General features: G+C 49.0%; 1 protein-coding gene across 2 annotated transcripts in view; it reads left to right on the top strand.

Moving 5' to 3' along the window:
• The window catches only part of LOC136110308 (uncharacterized), a 148,075-nt gene that overhangs the window by 96,410 nt on the left and 26,676 nt on the right, over positions 1-24,989 (top strand). For both annotated transcript variants that reach the window (XM_071817459.1, XM_071817458.1), the window contains 9 exons: positions 7,483-7,536; positions 7,989-8,033; positions 8,203-8,247; positions 8,544-8,597; positions 9,358-9,411; positions 11,031-11,084; positions 12,687-12,740; positions 13,751-13,804; positions 15,294-15,401. In XM_071817459.1, coding sequence (XP_071673560.1) covers positions 7,483-7,536; positions 7,989-8,033; positions 8,203-8,247; positions 8,544-8,597; positions 9,358-9,411; positions 11,031-11,084; positions 12,687-12,740; positions 13,751-13,804; positions 15,294-15,401 — 522 coding nt within the window. The remainder of the gene's footprint in view (positions 1-7,482; positions 7,537-7,988; positions 8,034-8,202; positions 8,248-8,543; positions 8,598-9,357; positions 9,412-11,030; positions 11,085-12,686; positions 12,741-13,750; positions 13,805-15,293; positions 15,402-24,989) is intronic.

The raw sequence follows: 24,989 nt of genomic DNA on the forward strand, positions 1-24,989 counted from the left end.
GGTTAGTTTGGGGTGTGAAGATGAGCAGCAGTTGGGGCAGCATCTCCCCAACAGTGTGTCTGTTGTGTGCAAGGACTCCGGTCAGTGAGCCCACTCTTACCAGGGATGCAAATGCAAGTGATGTGTGTGGGCAGAGGGCTGTCCCAGTGTTGAGTTTACTGTAGAAGTGCTCCAGCTTGTGTTTTCCAGCCACCTGCAATGTCAAAACATGGTTTATGGACGTTTCTGCTGAGGATGGTGTATCTGGGAAAAGGATGCAGGTGCCTTTGCTGCCAAGGGACAGAGAGCAGCTGAGATGTGAAGTGTTGTGATTTAGCCAGGGGCAGACACAGCAGGGAATCTTGTGCCATGAGACAGAATGAAGAAACGAGGCAGGCAGAAGTGGAGCGGACAAGGAGCTGAACCACCCGCTCTTCCCATGTCTCGCCTTTCAGTCTCGCAGGACTGATATCTTCTGTCAGTGTTCCGTGGGGCGGTGAGAAAAGTGTGGTTTGTGTTGTCAGTAGATCAAATTATAAGCATGTCCTGTGTCTTCCTATGGCTTTTTCCTGCCCATAACGCAATGCCTTGATTTTCTCTATTCGTATCTAAACGGTACCACACCGTGAGGTGTGTGCGAACCCTCACTCTGCCTGGAAAGAGCAGACCCCAGCTCAGTACTGCGTGATGCTGTAATAGCATCCCTGACAGTGCTACAAGTACGTGCTATAGTGGATAAATGTTTCACAAGGACTCTGTGGCAGCTCATGTGTGGTTCTTCCTGCTCGGTTTGGGTGACAGCCGACAGCAAGGTGACCTCCAGACCTGCCAAAACTGCTTGTTTTCCGGCCTGTGACATCCAACCCATGTCCCACTGAGCTCCTCAATCTTTCTTCTTCTTCAACGGGACGTTTGTTACAGGAACATCCCTGCTTTGGGTTGTTTTCCCTTGTCCAGCTGCTTTACAATGTATTAATAGTGAGCGCACATGGGTTCTGCTGAAGGCCACAACAACAACATATTTTGCATTTCTCCCTCCAAGGATCTTGTGATATCTGTTTCCATGTTTCATTTTCAAAGACATAGGCTGGAGTAAGCTACACATTTCACCCATTCCCAGTCTCTGCTTCTGCTGCAACTCCTGCTTGGGGAATTCAGAACAGCCAAGAGTTGCATATGTTTCCCTATACCAGAGCTAATACTTTCCTTGAATAGCTGGGACTGCCAAAAGGAAATGGAATAACCAACTAGAAAGCTTTATAACTCCAGAGTTATGTACCCTGGAACTACTTTAGGTTTTAAAAGCACAGCTAGAAGGACACCAGTAACACCTAAGCCCAGCAGATGCTTATCAGGGTTCAGTTTTTAACTTGTGGCTGGAAAAAGCAGAGGAAAAAGGGGAAAAACAGCTTCCTTGCTGCTGTTCTCTGTGGTGAGAAGGACGTGGATCTTGTTCCCCAGCTTTGCTTTTGGAGGGTCCCCTGGGGACTGAGGTTTCTCTGTGCTATGTACAAACAATTAACTGAGCTCCATGATCACGATGGATGAGAAACTGGAGGCACTTTCACAGGAGGCTTTGAATGGATGGTAGGAAATATCTCAAGGTAAAACTGCAGCGCAGAGCTGAAGGGGAAGCACTTTCGGGAAGAATCCAGGCTGCCAGCTGTGCGGGCCCTTGGCAAGGTGGGTCATCCAAGGGGATCAGATGACTCTGCCAGTGCCTTTAATGAACGCAGGTATAGAGAAGTAGCATCCCCTGCACTGAGCCTCTCCTCACAGCAAACAGCCACGTGCAGCAGTGGTGTTTGGCTCTTGGGTTGTGCGAGATTCACACACATAAACCTTCTTCAGCTTCTTACATCTGCGATGGCCTCAAGACCTCAACCCACAAGCAGAGCGCAGCTGACCAGGTTGTTTTCAGCTCTGCTCCTCCTGTCAGCAATGACAAAGGGGATATTCATTATCACACAAGGTAGAACCAAGAGCAAAGCGGGATATCACAGTGATATAATCTGTGCAGAATTTGCGAGACAGACTGACATCCTTTCTAAGATCCCCAGCAAAGAGGAGGAATTTGGGCTTTGCTTTGAAATCCCACAGATTTCGGTGAGTATGATGTGGGAAAGTCAGCATTGCAAGGAGCAGCAGATCTCCTGCCTGGAGGATTTCTGGTTTGTGTATCTCTCTCTCACATTTCCCTTCTTTTCATACTCTCAGATGATATTCCAGGCACATAGTATTCTTTGTTTGCTCAGTTTGTCCTGCTATCCTGGCTCTTGGTTTTCTCAGGATGGGAAATGATCCCCCAATTGTAATTTCAGACATTACCCTCTGTCCTAGCTTACAAAAGGGATGTAATTCAATTCAGAGTGGAAACATGAATGCAGCCTCCGCCAGATGTTTGTGGATTCCATGAGCTCTGTTTGTGGATACTTCATTAAAGTAATTTTGCTTTTGAAGGAAACGTAAATAGCAAATATGGTTTCCATTGGAAAGAACAATGGAGGCTTTTTGGGGTCTGTATTTATGTTGTGATAGCTTTTGTATTGTCAAGATGTAAGTACAAATTTTAAGAAGAAAATTATTTCAAAATCGTAACTTTCCTTTTAGTCATGACAAGGCTGTTGTTCCTTAGTAAGCCTTTGTTTATCCCATCAAACTGATACTGAACAATCTTCCATGGACATGGCTTCCCCTCTCCTCTTCCCTAAGGACAAGAAATTTGTACATGTGAGCCCAGGCTTATTTTCCTTAGACACGTGCTTAACATTCAGCTAGTGACAGCTATGCATGTGTTTAAACCTAATTATTCAACCCAATCAAGGCTTAAATTTGGAGTTGGCTGATTCAGCAAGTCTCTTACCCTATCTTACTTCAATTCCAAAGCACATTTCTGTTAATCAGCTCCTCGCAGCAGGAAGACGCGTGGTCCCCAGCATCCTCTGTTGAGGACAGCGGTAGCAAAAGCCCAGGTATTGACTGAGAATCTCTGCAGAAGGTTAAATATCAACTGGAGCCGTGACTTGGCGACTTGGATCACAAAGCTGCACCTGTAATCCTGCTGTGAAATGACTTAACCTTGCTCCGTTCTTCTGGTCGAGGAGTCTGTTCACATTTCTGGTGTTTTATCCTCTCCCTGGGGGGGATGCCAGGTGCTGGCTCAGGCAACTCAGAGGAGCTTTTCAAATCCCCGAGTATATTTCTCTTTTCCACCGTGCCATTCATCTGTCCAGGCTCCCACATTGACTCTTGCCCAGGTGAAGCCTGCAAAGCCGAGATAAGGCGTGTGGACCCGCTCTCCTGAGGGACCGATATCTCTGCCACCCCAACCAATGCTTTGCTGCATCCCTGCCTGCTGGGATGGGTAAATGCCAGGGATTTGTGAAGTGGTGTTATCTAACCAAACCTGAAAATGGTTGCTTTTTCCAGGCCCAGCTGGGAAGTTGGTCACAGGGAAAAAGCAGAGGTGCATTGTTTTGGTCCCAGAGGTCTTTCTAGTTGGCTGAAAAAGCATCAGAAATGTTTGATGAAACTTAGCTACAGATCTATGACCAGTAACGTCTCCCATCATCTTCAGTCAAGGCATCTGCTTGCTTTTCATTTGGCCAGGTTGATAGCAAAATATCAATATTTGGATAAAGGGGTAAGGAAGGAGCTTTGGATTTTTGTGAAGGAGCTGCTGACAGTTAGTTTTACTATTCAGAGGCTTGTTCCTGTCTCTCTTTGAGTGCCGAGTATCTGTTTAAATGGGGGGAAATGCAGCTCTGCTTTGCGGAAACACCTTGTTGACTATTTATCTCTGTTCTGCGAGAGTCTTGTGTACTCTAGCAGCAGGGTGTACCTCTATTGCCTGACACAGACTAAAGAAAAGCTTTCTTCTCTGTTTCATGGGCTCCTAGAGATGCTGACACTGGAGATATAAAGCCATGCCTTTAACTGCACCTTACCCCATTCTTAGGATGGGTCCATGCTGCACATGCCTTGGGGACACTGTTCCCCAAGACACCTCTCTACATGTTTGTCCTGGCCCCTCTGCCCTGCTGTGCTCAGGGTAGGCACAGAACCATAGAACTGTTTTGGTTAGAAAAGACCCTCAAGATCATCGAGTCCAACCATTAACCCACCCCTGACACTGTCCCATGTCCCTGAGAACCTCATCTATGCATCTTTTAAACCCCTCCAGGGATGGTGACTCCACCACTGCCCTGGGCAGCCTGTTCCAATGCCTGACCACCCTTTCCAGGAAGAATTTTTTCCTAATATCCAATATAAACCTCCCCTGGCACAACTTGAGGTCATTTCCTCTTGTCCTATCGCTCATTCCTTGGGAGAAGAGACCAACCCCCTCCATGCTCCAAGCTCCTTTCAGGCAGTTCAGAGATCAGAAGGTCTCCCCTCAGCTCCTGTTCTCCAGCTGAACCCCCCAGGTCCCTCAGCCGCTCCCATCACACTTGTGCTCCAGCCCCTCACCAGCTCCGTTCCCTTCTCTCAACTCGTTCCAACACCTCGAGGTCCTTCTTGTCATGAGGGGCCTAAAACTGACCCCAGGATTCAAGGTGTGGTCTCCCCAGTGCCCAGTACAGGGGGATGCCTGGCTGATCAGTTCATTTTGGAGCTCCGAGGATCCAAGGGATACTCAGCTCTGCCTGCAAGACCAAGGCACTGGGTCTACAGGGGAAGGCACCATGCTGTGCCATGCGGCGTTTGGCATGGGATGCTCCCTGGAGAGCTGCCAGGACCTCACTCGCTCATCTCTAACCAACGTTGTCAGCAAAAGAGAGTTTTAAAGATTTAACTAATTGACTAAATGTAGCCTTTCCTGTCAGATCAGATTACGGGAAGCCTTTATCCTGGGTTTCGGCCCAGGAGGCTGGAGAAGATGAAGCTTGCTACATGCATTTGTGAATACAGGGTCACTTTCTCCTTCTTTAGGTCAGATGCTGACGAGATGTGTTGTGATGGGATTAGGTAGGTGACTGCTGTGAAGTGAGATTGCCCTGGCAGATCCTGCAATGCTGGTGACAGGGCTCTGCTGGAAGAAACCTGGATACTGTAAACATGTCTGCAACAAGAGTCAGTCCATTGAGAATCATCACTGCCCGTCTGCAGTGCCGAGTGAGGGCTGAGGGCACCCACCAGCCTGCACCCAGCCCGGAGCAGCCCAGCACTGGTGAAGGAGCTGGACAGGCTGGGACAGGCTACAGAAGATGGATCTGGAGGGGCCAAATGCATCCCAGTTTCATTCCCCAGCAGCATCTGTCCTGGAACGTAAACCTCTAACCTGGGCATTTCCACGTGCCACTCACCTCTGATCCCTGCTCTCTCCTTCTGTAATCCAGGGCTGAGCTACAGAATCCTGCCTGTCTGTACATCCTTCCCCTTCCTCAGAAGCAGATCACCCCACCATCTAAGATGTAATCGCCCAAAGTACCTGAACATCTGCTCAAAGAGGAGGGGAAAAACTGGTTTTCCAGGGAGGATGACAAGTTGGGTGGCAGAGTGATTTCCAGGGTGCCAGTGCCATACACATGCTGACACCTGCCTTCTCTTTGGACAACCCAGTACCCAGCCCAGGGCAGGTCTGTGTATTTCGCTGGATGTCCCTGTCACCCCAGGCAGCTCCCCAGATGCCTCCACGTCCCATTCTCCCACTGATCCAACTCACAGTGCTGTCTGGGTTGAGCTGTCAGTAGCCCTGCTTTTAAATGACGTTCTGGTGTATGTCATTGTGCTCTGAGGTTTATAGGGACATGGGTTAATGCAACTTTTGGTCTTTACTGCTCTCTGATCTCGTGGCCGCTTGTGGTCCGGGATTGGCGGGAGCTCCCATTGCATTAGTGCAGCAAAGCACTGACCTGTGCGACACCCTGTTGGGTTGTGGTGTTCCCATCTGGGGCACAGCCCTTTGCTGTCCATCTGTCCTGGAGACCGAACTGAGCATTCTTTAGAGCTGTGTCTTACTGCTGTGTAATACAAGCTTTTTGTTATTTAATTTCTGGTACGCTGAGCGGCGCAGGGTTTTGCACAGTATAAGTTTTTGCATTATTTTCTATTGACAGTGTTTGTCTGCTGTAATAATTTGGCTGCATTTCCTATACATCTTCTGCTGTTACACTGCCTTTCTTTGTGAGTCTCTCCCTCTTTGCCTGTCACACTGGAGTTGCTTTTCTAACGCATTGGCTCCCTAGCCCTGTTATTACTTTTGGCACGCGGTTTGCATCCCGATTAAGCACATTGGCTCCTGTTTTCTCTATTTCCGCCCTGGCCCGCTCTCAGGATTCCTCTTACCACTACATTCTAGCACCGCTCTGTGTTTTTATTTATTATTTATATTGCAGTAGCGCCTAAGAGTCCCAACTGAGCTCATGGCCTGATTAAGAACATGACGTGCATTAATGGAGTCTCTTGCTATGCCCTTTTTTTTACTGTTTTATTTTCCCTGACTATGGCTGTGTTTATTGTCTTGCCAGTGTGACACGCTGGTTTCTGGGGTTCAAATGGTGCAGAGGGCTGTGCCTTCAGCTCTTCTGAAATCAGCTTGAAATCTAGAGCCACAACTACCCCCTCTTCCCAGGGGTCTCCTCGCTTAGAACCCTCAGGAAGAACAAGGACACCCCTTCCTTGAGGATGCCCGAGCTGTATCATGAGTTGCTCCATTTTAGCTGATCACGTCCAGGATAGCTCACTGTCTGGACTCTCCTATGTGCCATGAGCATCTGCAATAGTGTGTGTGTCCCACACGTGTCCCGAGGTCCCCGTGCACACACACATACACCCAGGAGCAGATGCCGGGTGTAGGACCAGACGTACCAAAGCCAGCACAGCCACCACGCTCCTCCCCACATGCATATGCATGAGCACCTGCCTGATCCTTAACAGCAGCCAGTTCTTTAAATAGCAGGTAACTGCAGCTGAAGGCTTGGAGTTCCGCTACCAGCAAATATACCCTGATCTGGGAGCAGGTTGGGGCCCAGGACAGCTGGGAAGGTACTGTATGGTGGGGGCTTGTGTGCCTCTAGATTTTGTAGCTTTATTGCCCTGACCGTGACCATAAGACAATGTGGTGTGCCGAGGGTTAAAGGCAGGGGCAGCTGGAAAAGCAGGGTTTCTAGGAAGGAAGAGGTTTGCTATCCCTAAGGGTAGAAGTGCAAGTCTGTGCGTTGCAAAACTGTTGTCATGTAACCTTGTCTGAAAACATGGCTGTTCCTGGCCTGCCTTTCTCCTCTGGCTTTGGTTTCTGGTTGGTAGTTGATTTAACAGATATAAAAGGTATTTTGATGCTGGATACTGGTAATGGTGAGAAATGAAGCAACAAAACACAGAAAGGATCTGTTGAGTCCTGGACTCCAAGCTGCTGTGCTCAGTCCGCCCAGGTACAGGTTGACTTAGCCAAGGCTGATCTCATGGACTTTCCTGGTGGCCAAAGCTGGGGTGACTGCTGTATTTTCCAGTGAGACATACGCTCTGTATTCTTATTTCTGCCTCTCTTTTGCCTTTTTCCAGGGTGCCAGAGGGCCTGATGGACCAGTAGGCGAGCCGGGGTCACGAGGTGTCAAGGTGAATGCCAGTGGGTGGCCAGGTTGGCCAAGGCTGCTCTTAACTGCTCTGGGCAGGATCAAGGTGACATCCTCCTCCAGGAATGGGGGATGTTCAATCCACCCATGAGGATCAACCAGCAGGAATGAGTCTTTCATGCACATGGCCCTGTGAATGCAACTGGGGTGGGGAATCTCCCTTATTTCATGCCCTGCCAGGGCATCCCAGGGAATCCCGGCTTCCTCCAGTGCAGTGTTTGCGCAAAAATCCTCGGGTCATGCAGCCCATTGTCCACACTTGCTGGTGGGGTGTTCCTCAGGGTGGGATGCTGGGCTTTTGGCCTCTCAAAACCTGCAGAGAACTGGAGGGGATATTTGGTGCACAAAAGTGCAAGAGCTTATGGGCTCGAACATGAGAGCATTGCCAACAGTTTTTGTTCCTGCCAATGAGTCTTTGTCTTTTTTGCTTTGCAGGGCCGGCCAGGGGAACCAGGCAAGCTGGGGCCAGATGGGCTGCAGGTATGTCCTCTGCGAGAGCCGGTGTCTGCCAAACCTGGCGTGGTAACAGTCCCCACAGGGGTCCCCACACCTACACAGAGCCCAGGGAACTGCATTTTCTCCTGGCCAAAGCACCATGAGCGTCTCAGCACGTTCCCAGCTGCTCATTGCTGTAACTGTGTGTTCACAGGGGAAGATGGGTGAGACTGGGGAGACAGGAGCACGTGGCTTCCCGGTAAGTGTCCATCCCTTGTGCCTTCCTTTCATAACCTCGGTTTCACTCAAGTCCATAAGTTCTGAGTCCTGGTCCAGGAGGAAGAATTTGGACAGTGTCTCACACTTATAGGGCCAGGTCGCCACTCCTTTCACTGAAGCATGTTATTTTTCACTATCTTTTTCATATATATTTCATATATATCATATATATTTCACTATATTTGTCAAATCTTTCACTAAGATGCATGTTATTGCTGAGAGGTGTGAAGAATTGCTGTGGGCTGGGGCTGACACTGTTGGTTTTGATTTTTCTAGGGCATCCAAGGACCTTCTGGACCTCCAGGAGCAAAAGGGGCTCCAGGCGACCCGGCAAGTGTCTTTCTTCATCTGTCTTCGATTGCACACACACAGACACTTGATTTCTTTCTCTGTCTGTTTCATCTCCACTACTTATTCCCATCCCCAGCTTCTCTGTCCTTGCCATCTCCAGCATGGTCAGAGATGTGAAAGACTTGGCCAGAGTCCTGGGAGACACGAGGAAAGACCAGGTCAGACCTCTGGAAAGCAAAAGGGGGCCATGGACCAACCAGGGAGAGTGTAGGATACAGCCTGGGATGGATTTTGGAAAGGAAGGGAGAAAAGAAGAGCAAGCTTGGGTCTGGAACAGGGTCAGAGGTAACAGGAGGAGCTGGGCTTGTAGGTAGAGCAGAAGAGGGATCAGAAGGGAGGCTGATGGTGGCAGAACTGAGCCCATAGCTTTGGGGGAGGCACTGGGAGATGACAGGTGGAGACACAGACCTCAAGGAGGCCAACAGGACCAGGGGTCATCTGCTCTCTGTGTCTGTGGGGACTGACCTGGACTGTGAAGGGAGAGGGTAAACCAGGCGTTTGCCAGCTGCAGTAGTTTTAGGCAGGAACCAGAAAGATGAAGGACCTTCTGTGCCGTTTGCCTGGTGCCTCAGCACATTCATTGCTGGTGTCTCCCTCTCACTGGCCATCTCTTGTACACTCTGTAGCTCCACTGTGATGTGGGAGGGAGCTGGTGTTCTATCTTACAGGCCATGAAAGTCATGGCCCTTCAAAAATGAAAACAGTTGCATGGAAAGAGCCTTGTGTCTTTGTTTTTCAGGGTCCACAAGGACCACAGGGGCCACCTGGGCCTTTGGGAGAAATTGGACATAAGGTAGGTCTGATCTTTGCTCCTATTTGTTTTCCCCTTGCATCAAGAGCGGCCAGACTGAGAGAGGAGTAAACATGCAGAGGTGCATCCTCCCCCACCTGGGGACATGAGCAGGAAGGATTTCCCTCAAGTCTGAAAATCAGCTTCCAAGGCAAACAGAGAAAAGATCAGAAATCGGAGCATCACTTTCATCACAGGCCATAGACACCCAGTTGGTAGATGTGCAGACCCATCTTCATAACACAAGAAACACTATTCAAAGTGGTCTTTTCTTTCACCCTCGCTGGTGCTGTTGCTGACAAGACCCAGTTTTGTCCGCCAGCCTGAATTGCTGTGGCAATCCCATCACAAGCTGCCAGTGGAGGAAGCTCAGAGAAACGCCTTTGCTGCTGACTGTGCTTTGGGGTTACCGTTGCTGTGAAGCGATGGCACAAACACACCATAACCAACACAGCAGCGGCTGCCAGACAGTGCCCTGATGGAGCGCAGTAGATGCCTCCATGGTTTCCCCACAACTCATCTGCAGTCCTGGCTTGATTTCCCTCCCCTTGAATATTACAGCCTTGGCTGGTTATACCAGATGTGCCAGTTCCCCTTGGGTAACTCCTTTCCATAGGTCCTGAGCTGTAATATAGAGATGATGTTTCACTTCGTTGTGAAAACAGCAGCGAAGGTGCCTTTTAATGCAATCTACTGCACAGTGTGTGAGTCATGAAAGTTTCCATTCTCATGGCTGCTCGACTGGATGGAGCTCTCAGCGTGGTAAACCACACCAGGGAGCTGGAAAGCTGCTACCGAGCCACTCTGGATGTTGCCAACCGAGAAAAGTACAGAGCTTTATTCAAATCTGTGATGCTTCCAGGAGCCTTTTTTCTGCACTGGCACCTCTGGAGAAACCGAAGGAGGATTTTTGCTTTCATTGGAGCTTGAATTTTCTCATTGCGTGACTTGACCATTTGTTTGTAAACCAAACTTGTGCCCTGCTCCCTCCTCTGCTTGAATTCATTGCAGCAAGCCAGGAACTGGCTTTATTCCCTGGGCAGCAGAGTTCTCCCTAGACTATATGCTCTTTTTTCCTTTATTCCTAACTGCAAAGAGAGGGGAGATTGTTGTACAGAATGCAAATATCATAAGTAAATAAACTACTCAAATCCACTTGTTATCCACTGTATCACCTAACCTGCTGCACCCTCGTGAAGGGCTTTCAAGTCTACAGGGTGGACCCAACTGCAGAGATAGTGATTTCAAGCTGGGTTTTCGAAACGCCCTGTAATTCTGGACCTTTTCCGTTCTTTCCCAGCCAGTCCCAGTGCTGTTCCCTGGCGTGGTTACTAACCTGAGAAAGCAGTGTGGTTGGAAGGAGAAAGAGAAAGGTTCTTGTCAGAGGAGGCTGGGGAGAGAGGGGGCGTGAGAGAGGGGCAGAACCCCCCCACGAATGGGGCACGAGGGATGCGGGGCCTCTTTGATGCTGTGTACCCTGAGCCAGATCCAGGGAGGTAATTACATGGCAACCAGGGCTCCACTGTCTCGGGAGGGCTCTGCTAAAGGAATTATGTCTTTGATCTTGCTTTCTACTTGGTTACAATGGGGGTTTTTCATTATCCTTTTTTATTTTTTTCCAGGGACCGCCTGGCTCAATGGGGCAACCTGGCCTTGCAGGTGAACCTGGCATGAAGGTAAGACAAACGCTTAGTGCGATTTCTCTGTCAGACCAGGGAGATAATAGCAACTTCTGTTCCTGCAGGATGGGATAACATTGCAGGTTCACCCTTCAGCAGCCAGAGCAGACAGCATATTCAACAAAGATATCGTTTAAAAAGGAAAATTAGGTTAACTTTAAACCCTTGGTTACAAGTTCCTGAGCCCTGTCCCAAAGGAGAGGCTGTCGGTGCTGGACAGAAGCACCGTGCTGGGGATCTTGTGCCTCGAGCCATGAAGGGCCTTGAAAATGGAGCTCAACTCTTCTGCAGATACAAAATCTAAGTGGAGAGGGGAGTCCTTGAGACCCAGAGATCCAGGCGGCTTCTAATTTGAAACAAGAGTCTTTAGGAAGGTCCCAAACTTAAAAATACCCTCAGACAACATCCTGCCACAGTTTCCAAGCCTCAGCTCTGTGGGGAATGAACTCTTTGGATAGTTGTGGGGGGAGGGTGTCCTGCTCCGAAGCCATGAATGCACCTTCTTGTCCACGTGGACAGGCCTATAAAAACCATCTCTTTGTTTGAATAAGGTCCCTGTGCTGAGCAGCTCAGAGGGTTTTTCATTTTATCCTAACCCCCTTTCCGCTTGGTTTGAAGGTTCACTCCTGTGTGCAGAGCTTTTGAACAGACTCTGTGTGGGGATTAAATGCAATTTCCTCTTTGCTGTTCTTCATTCCTCACCCCCAGCCCCATCCTTTGCCATGTTTTCCTTGGCAAATCTTCTGACACTTCGCTGGAGCTACCGTGTCTTTGGCGTCCTGATACGGCACGAGTGTTCCAGCTCCCGTGCTCCTGGCTGCCCTCCTTGGGAACAGGACACGATGATTTGCACAAACACCCCTTTACCTGCAGTCAGTGCAACACGTCCTTGCTGGGGAGTCAGACAGAGTCCCGTGCTGCTCCTTCTCCAAAGCTGGGAGGTGCTGGGACAGACTGGGGTTGCTCTGGGCAGTCATCACTTGACGACCAGGTTGCTGAAGGACAAGATGTAAGATCATAGAATCGTAGAATGGTTTGGGTTGTAAGGGACCTTCAAAGCTCCCCCAGTGCCACCCCTGCCATGAGCAGGGACATCTTCACCAGCTCAGGTTGCTCAGAGCCCTGTCCAGCCTGGCCTGGGATGTCTCCAGGGATGGTTCATCCACCACCTCTCTGGCCAACCTGGGCCAGGCTCTCACCACCCTCACTGTAAAAAAATTTCTTCCTCATGTCTAGTCTGAATCTCTCCTCCTTTAGTTTAAAAGCATCACCTCTTGTCCCAGCACTGCTGGTTTTCCACCACAGGACCGTGCCAAGGACATATCTTCTGGCTCTGCAGCTGCAGGCAGCACAAAACACCCCTTGACCCTTGTCCTGTTGAGCATGATTTCAACAGAGCTTGCAAGGTGTGTGCCAGCCCTCTGCAAGCAGAGGTGCTGGTGATGCCAACCTCTCCTTTGGACCCCCTTGCAAACTGAAGATGTTTGTGTGGGAGAAGGAAAGAAAAATGTCAAAATGAGGGGTGTGATTGGAAGTGCTTCATGCTCACCCACCGTCTGTAAACAGCCTGTCTCCATGTCTGTGATTCCTTCTTTTTAGGGTGATCCTGGCCAGCTCGGAGTCCCTGGAGAGCAAGGCCTCATTGGCCAAAGAGTGAGTATGGTCACTTTCGGACAGGGCTTCTGTGCCTTATCTGCTCCCCAGGGGCTCTGGTCCCTGTTCACCCATAGCCTGGGCAGACAGACCCTGCTCTGGGCATCCCATAACCCTTATGGCCTTTGTTTCTTAGAGACATAGAATGGTTTTGGTTGGAGGAAACCCTCAAGGTCATCGAGTCCAACCATTAACCCAACACTGGCACTAAACTGTGTTCCTAAGAATCTCGTCTCCACATCTTTTAAACACCCCCAGGGATGGTGACTCCACCACTGCCCTGGGCAGCCTGTTCCAACGCTTGATAACCCTTCCCAGGAAGAAATTGTTCCCAATATCCAATCTAAATCTCCCCTGTTGCAATTTGAGGCCATTTCCTCTTGTCCAATCACTTGTTATTCGGGAGCAGTCGTGGAAGCACCTTCCTCATAGAGCCTGTGATCTCACCACCCTACGGGAACTTCTTCAATGTTCCAGTGGCACTTTGCAAAGTGCTGTGACAGCCTCGCTTATGAAAGGACGAAGTGGGAACAGACCCATCCTGTTCTGCACGGGGCAGGGAGACACTGGAGCAAAAGGCAGTATTAAGCAAGGAAACAGTGGCTACACTGTGCAGGGGTGGGAGGGAGCCAGGGACGCGATGAATTGATGGATTGAAGCCGGCAGTGGCTCTTGTCCCTTCTCAGGACTAAGATCAGTTGTTGGAGCAGGATGGGGAAGGCTTAGGTTAAATGAATACAGACTGAGCCACCTTTTCAGTGTAGGGAAGGGGGTCTTCCCGCAGCCCATGGAGAAGAAACTGTGGCTCAGAATAAAGCAGAGACTGAACTCCCACTCTTGCTTTGGGAAGAGCTTGTTGTCCATTAGCATATGAGATGGGAAATGTGTCAAAATACAGGGCTGGGCTCCTGTCACCGCAGCCTGACTTGCTGCTATGAGTCAGCAGCCGAAGGCATGGGGAAAAAAGCATGTTTAGGCTCAGCCTTAGGGTGTTTGCTTCTGTCTTGCAGGGAGAATCGGGGCTGGAAGGGGACAGCGGGCCACTCGGGCCGGACGGTGTCAAGGTAAAAACCTCACTCTCGTGGCATCTCAGCTCTCACGTATCTCGGTGCTCTCAGGCCCCCGTGTGCCTCGGGGACAGGTGGAAGCCAAGGGGGTTACTGGGTCCTCTGTGCAAGGAGCCTCTGCCCGGCTCCCTCTAAGAATTCTTTTCTCTGCAAGCACAGATAATCGACTCCTCCTGTTTTACTCCTCTACCCACACTTTTGGCATCTGATCAGATCTCAAGAAAGGTCAAGTTCTTAAAAATCGAGTTTCCAGCAAATTTGTCTGTTTTATTTGGGTTTAACAGATTAAATTTCCAGCTAATCAGGAATTCCTGGGCCTGGCAGGGGAAATCAAGAATTGTCCATCGCTCTGCCATGCACCGCTGACCAGAACATTGTTTGCAAGTCAAGAAACCGCATTCCCATTCCTCTCAGCAAAGCCCCAGCTGCTTGCTCAGGGCTGGCGCTGTGCTCTGTAGCTGCTGTGGGTTTGCTACCTTGCCTCTGGAACAGGACTCTTGATTTCTGTTCCTGCACAGCCGGCCTTTCCAAACAGGCCAACGGTTTTGTTCCATGGAAAGAAAAAGCAACCGATCCAACAACAATGCGGTTTATTGCTTCGTGCTGGTTAAACTGTTTGCCATGTGTCTCTGCTTCTGCTTATCTCTAAATGTTGGACCAGAATTCTCTTCCTTAAAGACAGTCAAGACTTGTGTATTCTCTTGCCACCACTGTCCCCAAGAGCATTTGATCCAAACCAGCTCTTTTCAACCTGAATGTGTCTCTGGACAGTAGAAGACTCTGTGCTGGCTGCAGGAGCATTTCTTTAACCAGAAGAGATGTCTCTGTGTTCTCATTAACACAGTCACAAGCGGAAAATTACTCTGTCAAGGTTGGGTGGTTGCACAAATGTAGGTGCTGCTGTCAGTACAGACTTGACCTTTTTGATTGTCTCCATAAGATTTTGTGCCATCGATGGTGATTTGACATGATACCTATTGCTCGGACCACAAATCCTTCACAGGGCCAAGCTGACACTGTTTTGCAGAGTGTTTATTTGAGCCCTGGGCTGGTTCCCATTTGGCAGCAAGAGCCAAGCGGCCACTCCAGACAAACCCGTCCTATTAAAAGTCTTTCAGCATCCCGAGCTCAGGGCTTCTGGGTGAGGCAAGGGAGACTTTTGGATCTTGTCTGCCTGTCTCATTCATGTGGGAGGTTCAGGCCTTTTTGCAGGAGAAGCAAATGGGTTCAGATTACCCTGAGTAATGGGGAAGTTCCTTCTCCTCCAGCCAAGAGACTTTAAAAAAAAGAAACCTGGTTTTGCTCATTTTGTTAAATGTCAAGTGTATTATGACTCATCCCCATTCATCCTTTCGCTTGTAGGCTCTCTTCCTCTCAGACTCCTGAAATATTAATTATGTGGTGGGTTTTTTCCTTGCAAGAGCCATGTACAGTGACCTGTGTGTTGTGGGGGTATGAAATGCTCCCACCCTTCTCTCTTCCGCAGGGAGACAAAGGAGAGCAAGGCCTGGAAGGAGAGAAAGGAGAAAAAGGCAACGAAGGGCTGAAGGGAAAAGAAGGGCCTCCTGGATATCCCGGCATCACAGGTGTCCGAGTGAGTCTGCAGAACCAGCCCGCTGGTCCGGGGGTTTGCTGTAGGGACCCGTGTTCTCCTCGCCGAGCTGCACAGGCAGCCCCGGGTGTATTTTGAATCTCCAGGGTGCAGGTATCAACCCAACACAGCTCCTGCACTCACCATAGAGCCACCTGCACTCTGGTTTCCAAATTAGCGGTTGCTCTTGTCTACCTCCCTGCATGCAGGAGGACTCGGTGGCTGCAGCAGGAGCCCGGAGGTGCAGGATGTGCTCCCCAGCTCAGGCGTCAGAGCTGGCACACACCGAGCTCTGGGCTGCAGGAGGCAAACAAGCTCATGTGAAGAGATGAGATCCTTTTGCAACAAGAGGACAGAAGAGAATTTGCAGTCTTGTGTCTGGGAGGATGGGTTGCATTTAAATTCCAGTAAGAAATATATAGACTTTCTATTTTTGTTTTTTCTTTTTTTTTTTTACCAAGGGCAGTAATTACTGTAGACATTAATACTACTGTAACAGTAGTTAATATTCCTGTAACTGCCATGTTGCAGCAAAACAGCCCAGGGCAGACTGAGAGGGAGATGCAGGACCAGGACACTGCTTAGGGCAGGAGCTCACCTGAGTTATGATTTATTGCAAATGTTGCCGTAACGTACGTTGTTTTTGCAAAAAAATCCTGCTTCTAGGAGATGGTTTCGTCTTTCAATCAGGTTGCACACCTGAGATGTGGATCGGTTCTCTGGTCTGATGTAGGTTTTGGAATGCTGTGCCTCTCTACTGGAATGGACCACCTCTCAGGGTGTGAGAGAGGGATGGACAGACAGCTGCGAGGAGCTGAGTTTCCCCTGGTTGCCACAGCTGGTCTTGGCCTGGGGTTTGCAAATGGCCAGCCTTCTCTGTTTGATGGTTATTTCCTTCTGGTTTTCCCTGCTAAGGTTTCCCTCTTGAATATAGGAAACAAATAGACGAAATTAACAGGAAATTATTCATGAATCCTCAGTGAATATCCTCGGCATGTCTGGTTCGCTTGGAGGTCTGATCTCAGTTCTGCAGAAAGAAAAAGAACGTGATTTTGGCTCTGAGATGAGAGCTGCAGGGCCAGGGGAGCGGGGCAGGGCTTGGCCTGGGGCTCGGTCGGTGGTGCCAGATGGCGAATAGCTCTGCCCAGTGCCCCAGTGGGCTGCTCTGCAAGCCAAGTCAGGCCCTTCTGCTGGAAATTTGGAGTTTATCAGCTTGATGACATGATTTATTCATTGCAATCATTATTGTAGGTCAAAGTTTTTAGGAGCGTGGTGTCATGAGGCTCTTTCTGCAAAGCAATAGCCCGGCTGAGCCGGACGCAGGAGCCCAACCAGAGCGGCCGTGCTCACCTGGGGCACAAGTCTTGTTCCTCAAGCAGCCAGAGAAAAAGCCATTTCCCACCCCCTGTGTCTCCAGGAGGGATACAAGCAGCCCTGGCACGTCAGGAGGAACGAGTAGCCCAAGTTTGGTGGCAGCTCTGAAGTCCCTGCCCAGGGTGGGTGGGAGGCAGCTGGGCAGGCAGGTACCGGTGAGCTCTGGGTGGATGCTCGATGTTGAATCATGTTGGTTTTTCCCTTTGGTGACGTTGTGGCTGGCTAAAAGAAGGGCAGGGAGAAGGGTGTGAGGGGATGGAAGCAGCGAAGGGGCTGGATATGTGTTATTTTTGGGCTGAGGTTGGGATTTGAGCACCAGCTCTACTAGAAAGTGGAAACTTTGGCTTAATACTGTTGTGCAGCACCATTAATGTGCAGAATAAGGCTGTGGTCATGCCCCAAATCAGACCATCCTTAGCCACAGGGCCCTGTACCCACAGGGAGCTCTTTGCAAGACTGGGACCGTACCACAGGCCAGGACTGGTCCCCAGTATCCCAGCTCCTCCCAGTTGCAGGCTGGCAGGGCTGGATGCCGCTCTCAGCCCCTCGCTCTCCATGTGCTGTACTTCTGGCTGGCTTCACGTGTTTATACTGTGCGTGTTTTAAGAACCAGTAAAAATACTAAAATCATGCAAAAGCCATATTAAGTTATAGAGTATAAAATATAGATTCTCTCAGACTCTGTCCCTGCTGTTTGCCAGCATGTCCCTGGGAACATGATGCTGTTTTCTGTTTTATTTTTTTTTTTAAACAGTCAATAGAGCCAAGATTCCTGCTCATAATCGCTCCCTTTTGTGGTTTTTTTACTGCAGTGCGCTATATTTCCATCTACTATTTAAATACGCTGCTTTGTATACCCTTATGTCTAAACACAAGCAGACTGAGACCCGCGTAGGTCCAGATAGCGCTGCCTTCCCTGCCAAACGCCTGGCCGTTACCTAATATATAGGCTGGTGTTCCTGTACTCGCTGAGGTAATTTAAATGTATAAGTCATCTGACAGAAATACAAGTAATTTTTCTCTTCTCATTTTTTTGAGACTTTTCTCCTACCTTCCCATGGAGAAAATGGACAAATATTTGTGGGAGCTTCCTTAGATTTCTGCCAAGATAAAGTTTACAGCTCAGAGATGCAAACCGCTAGAGATAACTGCAACCTCCTCCTTCCCAGCAGAGGATTGGAAGCTGGAATACCAAGTCAAATGCCAAGGCTGCCCTGTGGCAAACTCCTGTCCAGGATCTGTGGGGTGGTGTGGAAATAACCTGGGGAAGATGTGGAGGCACGATCATGGCAGAGAGGAGGCACGCTGAGTGTTTATACATCACGCATGTTGCATATGGTTTTAATACATCTGGTGTGATAGTGTTATGCTGTCCAATATTCAGTTTAGATTATTTTAAAGAACTTCATCTTCAGCAGTTTCATCTTCACTGGGTCTCTCCCGGCCTTACATCTGTGCTTCGCTGCATTCCTGCCTAGATCTGCTGGCTTTTCCCTGGGTTAGAGATGTTTGCTTCTACTCTAATATATTTGGGATATCCTCCATCTTCTGCTTGTGGAAGAGATTCGTATCAGCTTGAGGAAGATGACGCCCATCTGCAGTCATGGACACAGAGACAAGTTTCTCCTTTACCTTGGCCCTGTGTTGCCCTCTGCCTTGGCACCAGAGGGGACCCACAGCGACACCCCTCCATGAACCTCTGGAAGAACCCTTTTCATCGCAAATCCCTGCAGCCACACCACTTCTGGAAGATTTTTCCTTAACACCAAGGACATGCTTAGTCTTAATCTTTATTTTGCTTATGTCTAAAAGAACATGACGCTTCAGTATCAAGTGTCCTCTTGACAAATGTAGGAGACGAGGTGCCTGATTGCTCTGGAATGATCTGCCTTTGTTGCTGGTACATTTTCAGCCCGTTTTGCACACGCTGGCCTGGGGCAGAAGCCTGGTGCTGGCAGCACAGAGCAGGTAGAAGCCGGAGAACTTGGCAGTGCACGTACAAGCTCGCACAGCACGTGGCGATGGGCCAGCGCAAGGGATGGAAAGAGGTTTGCAGCTCTTTGTGCACTCGTAGGGCTCCCGGGGAGGCAGCAGATGAAGGGATGTGGTGGAGCAGCTTCACAGGTGCTAAAGCTGGCAGAAGCATGAAGGGTCTGTGCTGCCCTTCTGGGTCATGGAGGAAAGATGTTCACCCAGCAATCGATCCCTGCAGCAGGGACGTGTCTGGCTTTACTGAGCGAGATTTGATTTTCCAGAAAGTCACCCTGATGCTGGTACAACATTGCCGACTGCACACAACCAAACTTCCCTCAGCGCTCAAGAAACGCTTTTCAAAGGTTGTTCATTTTAACTTGGCTCAGCCACTTCCAGCATTAACATATCTGCAAACCGGTTTCCACTGTGGTTCTAAATCTGAAACAAAAGCAGCAGGGAGGCCCCAGCCGAGTCTCCAGGGGTAGTTTGTACATGTTTCAAAGCCAGTGGATTTCAGCAAACAAACCTGGCAGCTGAGATGGTCCATGAGTCTCACAGCTGTGGCTGGCAGGGCTCGAGGCAGCTGGAGCTGAGATACACGAGTATCTTCTATCTTTTGGTCACTTTGTCCAAGTTCACACTGCTCCATTCAATTCCGGTTCCTGCGCAGCAGAGGGATGGGGCCAGTTGTCCCTCTGGTCCTAAGAGAGAAATCGGAGCATCTGCAATGCTAGCACACAGCTGAGTGTCATATCCACTGGAGATTTCAAAAATCGCATCAGAGATGTGAACCTTTCCTGAGCTGCCATCTCCCATATTACCTCCTCCTACTGGTTTCCATCTTCCTCTGATACAAACGTCTTGCCTTCACTTGATCTTGACTCTCTTTTGGACTTTGTTGGCTCGCCTGAGCAGTGAGCAGTTGATAATGGCCCTGGTAGAGCACCAGGGACTGTTTGGGCATCTCCATTCAGAGACACTGGCTGGAGACGTGGATCCTGGGGTCAGCATTGCAGGGAGTGGGAACAGGAGTTGCCCACTGGAGATCCAGACTTTCCATACCAGCAAGGCAGTTTGTGGAGACACTGGAAGATACAACAGTACGTCAAACCCAAGCAATGCAAGTGTCACGGTGTAGTTTGCCAAAGCAAAAAGCTAATTCATTTGCCAACCTGTCATTGTACAAGGGGATAGTGCCATGGAACCTGAAATATCCAGATGATGTTGTTGGGGAGTAATGTGCATTTATAAAGGATCCAGCTCCCAGTCGATCCTGCTCGTCGCAGCAGAGGATAAGAGCTGAAGTCACTGGTATGCAGCCATCAACCTGGACACGGGCAAGTGATCCCTGAGAGTAAAACCCCCAAAAGTGCTCCTCTCCGCTGCTTCTCCTCTCCACCTAGAGAAAATGCGGCATTTCAGCCCTTCCATCAGGACAACCGATCCACCGTGGCTGCGCGAAAGGCCCAGGCCAGTTGGCAGGAGGAGGTGGTGGGTTTCCAGCTGCTCTCCGTAGCTCTGCACTGTGGTTTTCGTAATGTGCTGGTTGTCATACCGGGCAGACATCTGATAGCGAGGTTTTTACAGTTCCAGGAAAGCAGTTGGAGAGCCTGTAGGTAATGAAATACAACATGCTCTGAAACAAGAAAATCCCTCATTGTTCAGCAAAACTGGGAGCCGAGTTCTTTTTTCCACTTCCTTTTTAACCTGAAATCCTATCTGCAGTGTCATTCAAGCCACATCAGGACTCGGAAAGCTTCGAGCCAGATGCTCCAATGGTATAAATGGCCATAAAAAAATTACATCAGAGAAGATCTGGCTGCATGTGCCGGCCCTGCTGTGGGGTGCAGATGTGCGCCAGCAAACCAGAGTTGCTCTCAGGGCTGGTAAATCCTTTTGGTCTCATGCAACAAGGTCCAAAGTCCCTTTGTTTGCTCTCCAAGAGTGTGTTGTGACGGGGATGGGCCGGAGTGGAGATCTGAGAAGGTTTTTTTTGAGGGATCTCACAGTGCTTTGACAAGGATAACACCACTATCCAGCCCAGCACAGAGCGCTGGGTGAACTCACGGCTCTGGTGCTGTGGTCTCGGCCACGTCGCTCCCCGGAGTGGCAGCAACTCCACACGCAGCATTGGGTGGTGTCCTGAGGACAGCGTCCTTCCCATCGTGTTCTTCTTTCTCCATCTTCTGCAGGCTACAGTCCTGAAGTGGAAGGAGAACTTGCTGGCCGGGATGGACCTTCTGCTCCAAGCCAGCAGAGTCACTCTAGAAATGGCCCATTGTGGTCACAGCTGAGATGGGGCTGGTTCCTGGGCTCTGTAATGTCAGGGCAAGAGCTCATCCTCACCCGACACACTGCTCTGTCATAAAGCTGTCCAAACATCACTTACAGCAGAATTTGTCCCAGCATGGTTTTTTTTTTACTCTTTGTTCTTTTCTATTTCCTACCATTGAAAACAAGATTCAAAGATTTTTCTGCTACAAATCCAGCCATTCACTCTGAACACATGAGCTCGGCAGCAGCTGGCACCGCCACATCACTTCCATGGCATCCAGCCTCCCGAAAACACTGAGGACAATCCTGGAGTCACTTCTGGTTTTAATCTCTGCTGTCCATGCAGGAATCTATGGGTTTTTTTGATAATGTGCTGAGCTGGTTTTTCCTGGAAAGGCTGTTTTTCATACTCTGGTCTGTGAGCTGTCTGTGGAGCTCTTACTTGAAAGAAGTTTCTTAAATTCCCTCAACTGGAGGGCGTGGGGTTACCCTCGACTGAGCAATAGAAGGACTGGAGAATACTGAGCTCCATGTGCCAGCCCCAGCAGTGTGCCATTAATCTGGGAAATGACTATTGTTGCTCCTAATCTTGCACTTGAAGAATGTGTTAGCAGCAGAGGCACAAAGTGCAGGGCGTTTCGAAAAGGTGCACTCAATTTCCAAGCAGTTTAATAATAGAGTCCATCTTTTTGAAACACGCTGTAGTAAAGTGACTTGCCTGGTGTTGCGTGTGAGGTGGGTCGGTGGCAGAGGCAGGAGAGAACTGGGCAGCGCCCGTCCCTGTGCTGGAGTCCAGTTTCTAAAGCTGGAGGTGCCTGCACCTGGTCATGGTGTTAATTGTCTAACAGCCTTGGAGGTCAATCACTCATGTGGACAAACATCCAGCAAAGCCATAAGCAGGTATTTGCCTTGCATCACAAATCAAAGGGCAATTCAGTTGCTCAAGAATGCGGTCAAACACGCTTCAGCTCTTTGCTTGGAACAAGGCCGGAGCACAGGTCAGGGCGAGCTGCAGCGCACAGGTCTCTCCTTCCCCTTCTCAAAGTGATGTTCTCATCCCTGGGCAACTCTGCCCTTCACTGCAATCACCTTCTTTTGCTTTAATAATCAGTGCATTGCTGATGGCCACAGGTTCAGCCTCTGAACATCCCAGTTTATGGAGAAGTACGTGCTGGATTTTGCTGTTTGGGAGATTGTATTGAATAGATTTCCCCCACACACTTTGCAGAGCTCTCCCAGTCCCCAAGGCATTGCTTCTCGCAGGGACCGAGGTCGTTCCCCTGCAGCCGAGGGGCCGCTCGCCTGCAGCGAGTCGGGCAGCTCTGCCTGGTCTCTGCGGCTGATCCCAGCTGGTCTTCGTTTAGAGTTAATAGGAGTCAAAATGAGCCAGAATTTGAAATAAATCCCATTGACTTGGCACGGTTTCTTTCCTGACTCAGACGAAGGAGACGCACTTTTTGTGCAGTTACTCCAAGATTCCCCTCCTTACTGCGAGAGAGGAATTCATTCCCCTCCTCTTCCACAACCCGAGGGCATCTGTGTCCTTCAAAAGGAAGATATTAACCCCTAGTGTTTGGGGGAGAAAAAAAACCCAAAACATAAGTAGTGCTCATTAGTGTAAAAGGGAGTTATCCTGCCCAAGTGTTCTGTCTATTCCTCTCTTCCCAGTTGTCAGTTCCCAACACTGGTTAATTCTTTGGAGCATATTGGTGTCGTCATGTATGAAAGCTTCACAGCTCCATGGGCATGAGCGCTTGCGCTTCTCATCCACCAATCAAGCCTTTTGTTGGCACTTTTGTCTCCCTTGTTTCCTTATAGATGAAAAAATAGAGGCAAACAGGAGGAGGAAAAGGGATTTTCCCAACAAACTGGTGGCAGTTCAGGCTGTTGGATCAATCCAGACCAGCTCGAGCACACAGCGCTGCTTCACACCTAATTCTCTCTGCTGCCTTACACGGCGACTGCTTGGAAAACCGAGTTAAATAGACCACAAAAGCAAAAGCTGCGTATTTCAGAGCAATGTCTGCATGCAGATAAGAACTTGCACTAAAGCAGAGAGATTGGGATACAAGATTTTGGTTTGGATTCCATATTTTAAGATAAGGAACTCGACTTAAAGGCAAGTCATGATGACGCTAACTGTAGTCTTTCCATCTGAGATCTTTTCATAGGATTTCTCGCTTTTTCTTTGAATTCAGCCAGCCAGCTTTACCTGCACTTACCCCATGGGTTTCCACCAGTCAAGAGCCCATTACATCCCAGTGATCCCAGTGAAGCCCTCTGAACCTCCCAGTACAGTCAGGTCTTTCTTCTTGGGAATAGTTGAGTCTTCATTCTTTCTCCATACTCATCCAGGAGCTGCTGCCCTGTCTCCTCCCTTTCCAAACTACTGCTAGGCAGAGTGATTAGGAAATGTGTTTCTTATAAATCTGAAACATTTATGTCTTCAAATGCCCGGCCCCAATAATCCCACTAATTTCCTGAGTGCTGGTGAACTGTCCTCCATGGGGGGAGGCTTCTCCCGATCAAAGTTTATTAAGTAGATGTTCTCATATGGAGACATTGCTGAGCGGTAGGAAATTATATGGGGCTTTTTCATTTCCCTTTAAATGAGCTTGCTGGCTGAACAATATGGGCACGGTCATCCTATGTTTCATGCTTCCTACCTTTATTGTCGCTTTAGCTTTTCTGCCCCTTCTACATCCAGTGCCTCAAATTATCGCCAATTTTCTTCCATCACCATTGGCACTTTATTTTCATTACACTGTAACTGCGCTTCAGTTCTTCTATTCCTTCCTGCCCCATTTTCGGTTGGAAGGAGTGATAGACCCTCATTCAATGACACCCTGAACTAATCTGAAAAGATGTTCCCGCTCCACAACAGTCCTGAGTGGTGCTGAGCCTGCCTGAGATAGGCTTTGGGAAGCCATCTCCTTAGTGCTGTGCCCTTGTAGAACTTCCCTCCTGTGCTGAGCCGTAAGTCTGCAAGCGAAGCAGAAACACAATCTCTGAAGTGCCAAGAGCCACAGTTCCCTGCGAGTCAAACCAGGACGGTGAGTCACGTCTCGGTAACCACTTCCACAGACCTAGTGCATGGAGCAGAGCATCGCTGAGTGCGGGGAGTCCGGGTCTGGGTTGTAGCACTGGTTGTTGTTTGGCTCCATTTGGGCCGTATCTCTCTGCAGTTCATTCAACTTCCTTATTTTGTTTTTCTGGATGTTGTTGTCGTAAATATGGATTTCAACTGTTGATGTCTTGAGAATTTAAAGCTGGGCTGCTCCATCTATTTGCTCCCAATAACGTTACTGCTGTGCTGTGCGAGAGACCTGACTTTGCTGCCAAGGCCATCAGCAGCTGAAAGCCTCTTTATTCCTTACAAGTCAATCAATTTTGCATTGGAAAATAAACCATCCAGGTTTTCCCTTAGGGGAATATCTAAGGCCATGCTAAAAAAACTAATAAAATTAGGTCCTTACTGAAGCTGGCAATGAAATTTCAAACATGCTACACCTAGGATTATATTTTCTTTGCTTTCCTTGGATATTTTGCTGTAACTGAAGGCATGTGACTTTGGAAAACCACTGCATTCCACTGTCCCTGGTCACAAATACCATCATCTTCTAGAGGCACTGAATAAGCTTCTCTAGTGAAGAGTGAAATATATAAAGAGAAATCACTATTTAAAAATAATCCTGCTCATGGAAGAAACTTGGAAAAAAAGATTTGTTTTCTCAACAAACCAATAACCCAAAGCATACAACAAAATGTGTACAAACCCCAAGAATAAAAGCATCAAGTGTTTAGTGCCTTGGCACACTAACCCAACTGATCTGGATCCAGCAAAAAGAACTTGGAATTAATTATTCTTATGTATAGGCTTTTGTACATTTTCTGCCGCTCATTGCTGTCCCTAGGAATCATGGAAGGGATACCAAAAGATGCTGGATTCCTGATGTACTTTGGAGAGCA

Source organism: Patagioenas fasciata, chromosome 20 (assembly GCF_037038585.1).
Source record: "Patagioenas fasciata isolate bPatFas1 chromosome 20, bPatFas1.hap1, whole genome shotgun sequence".
NCBI lineage: Eukaryota > Metazoa > Chordata > Aves > Columbiformes > Columbidae > Patagioenas > Patagioenas fasciata.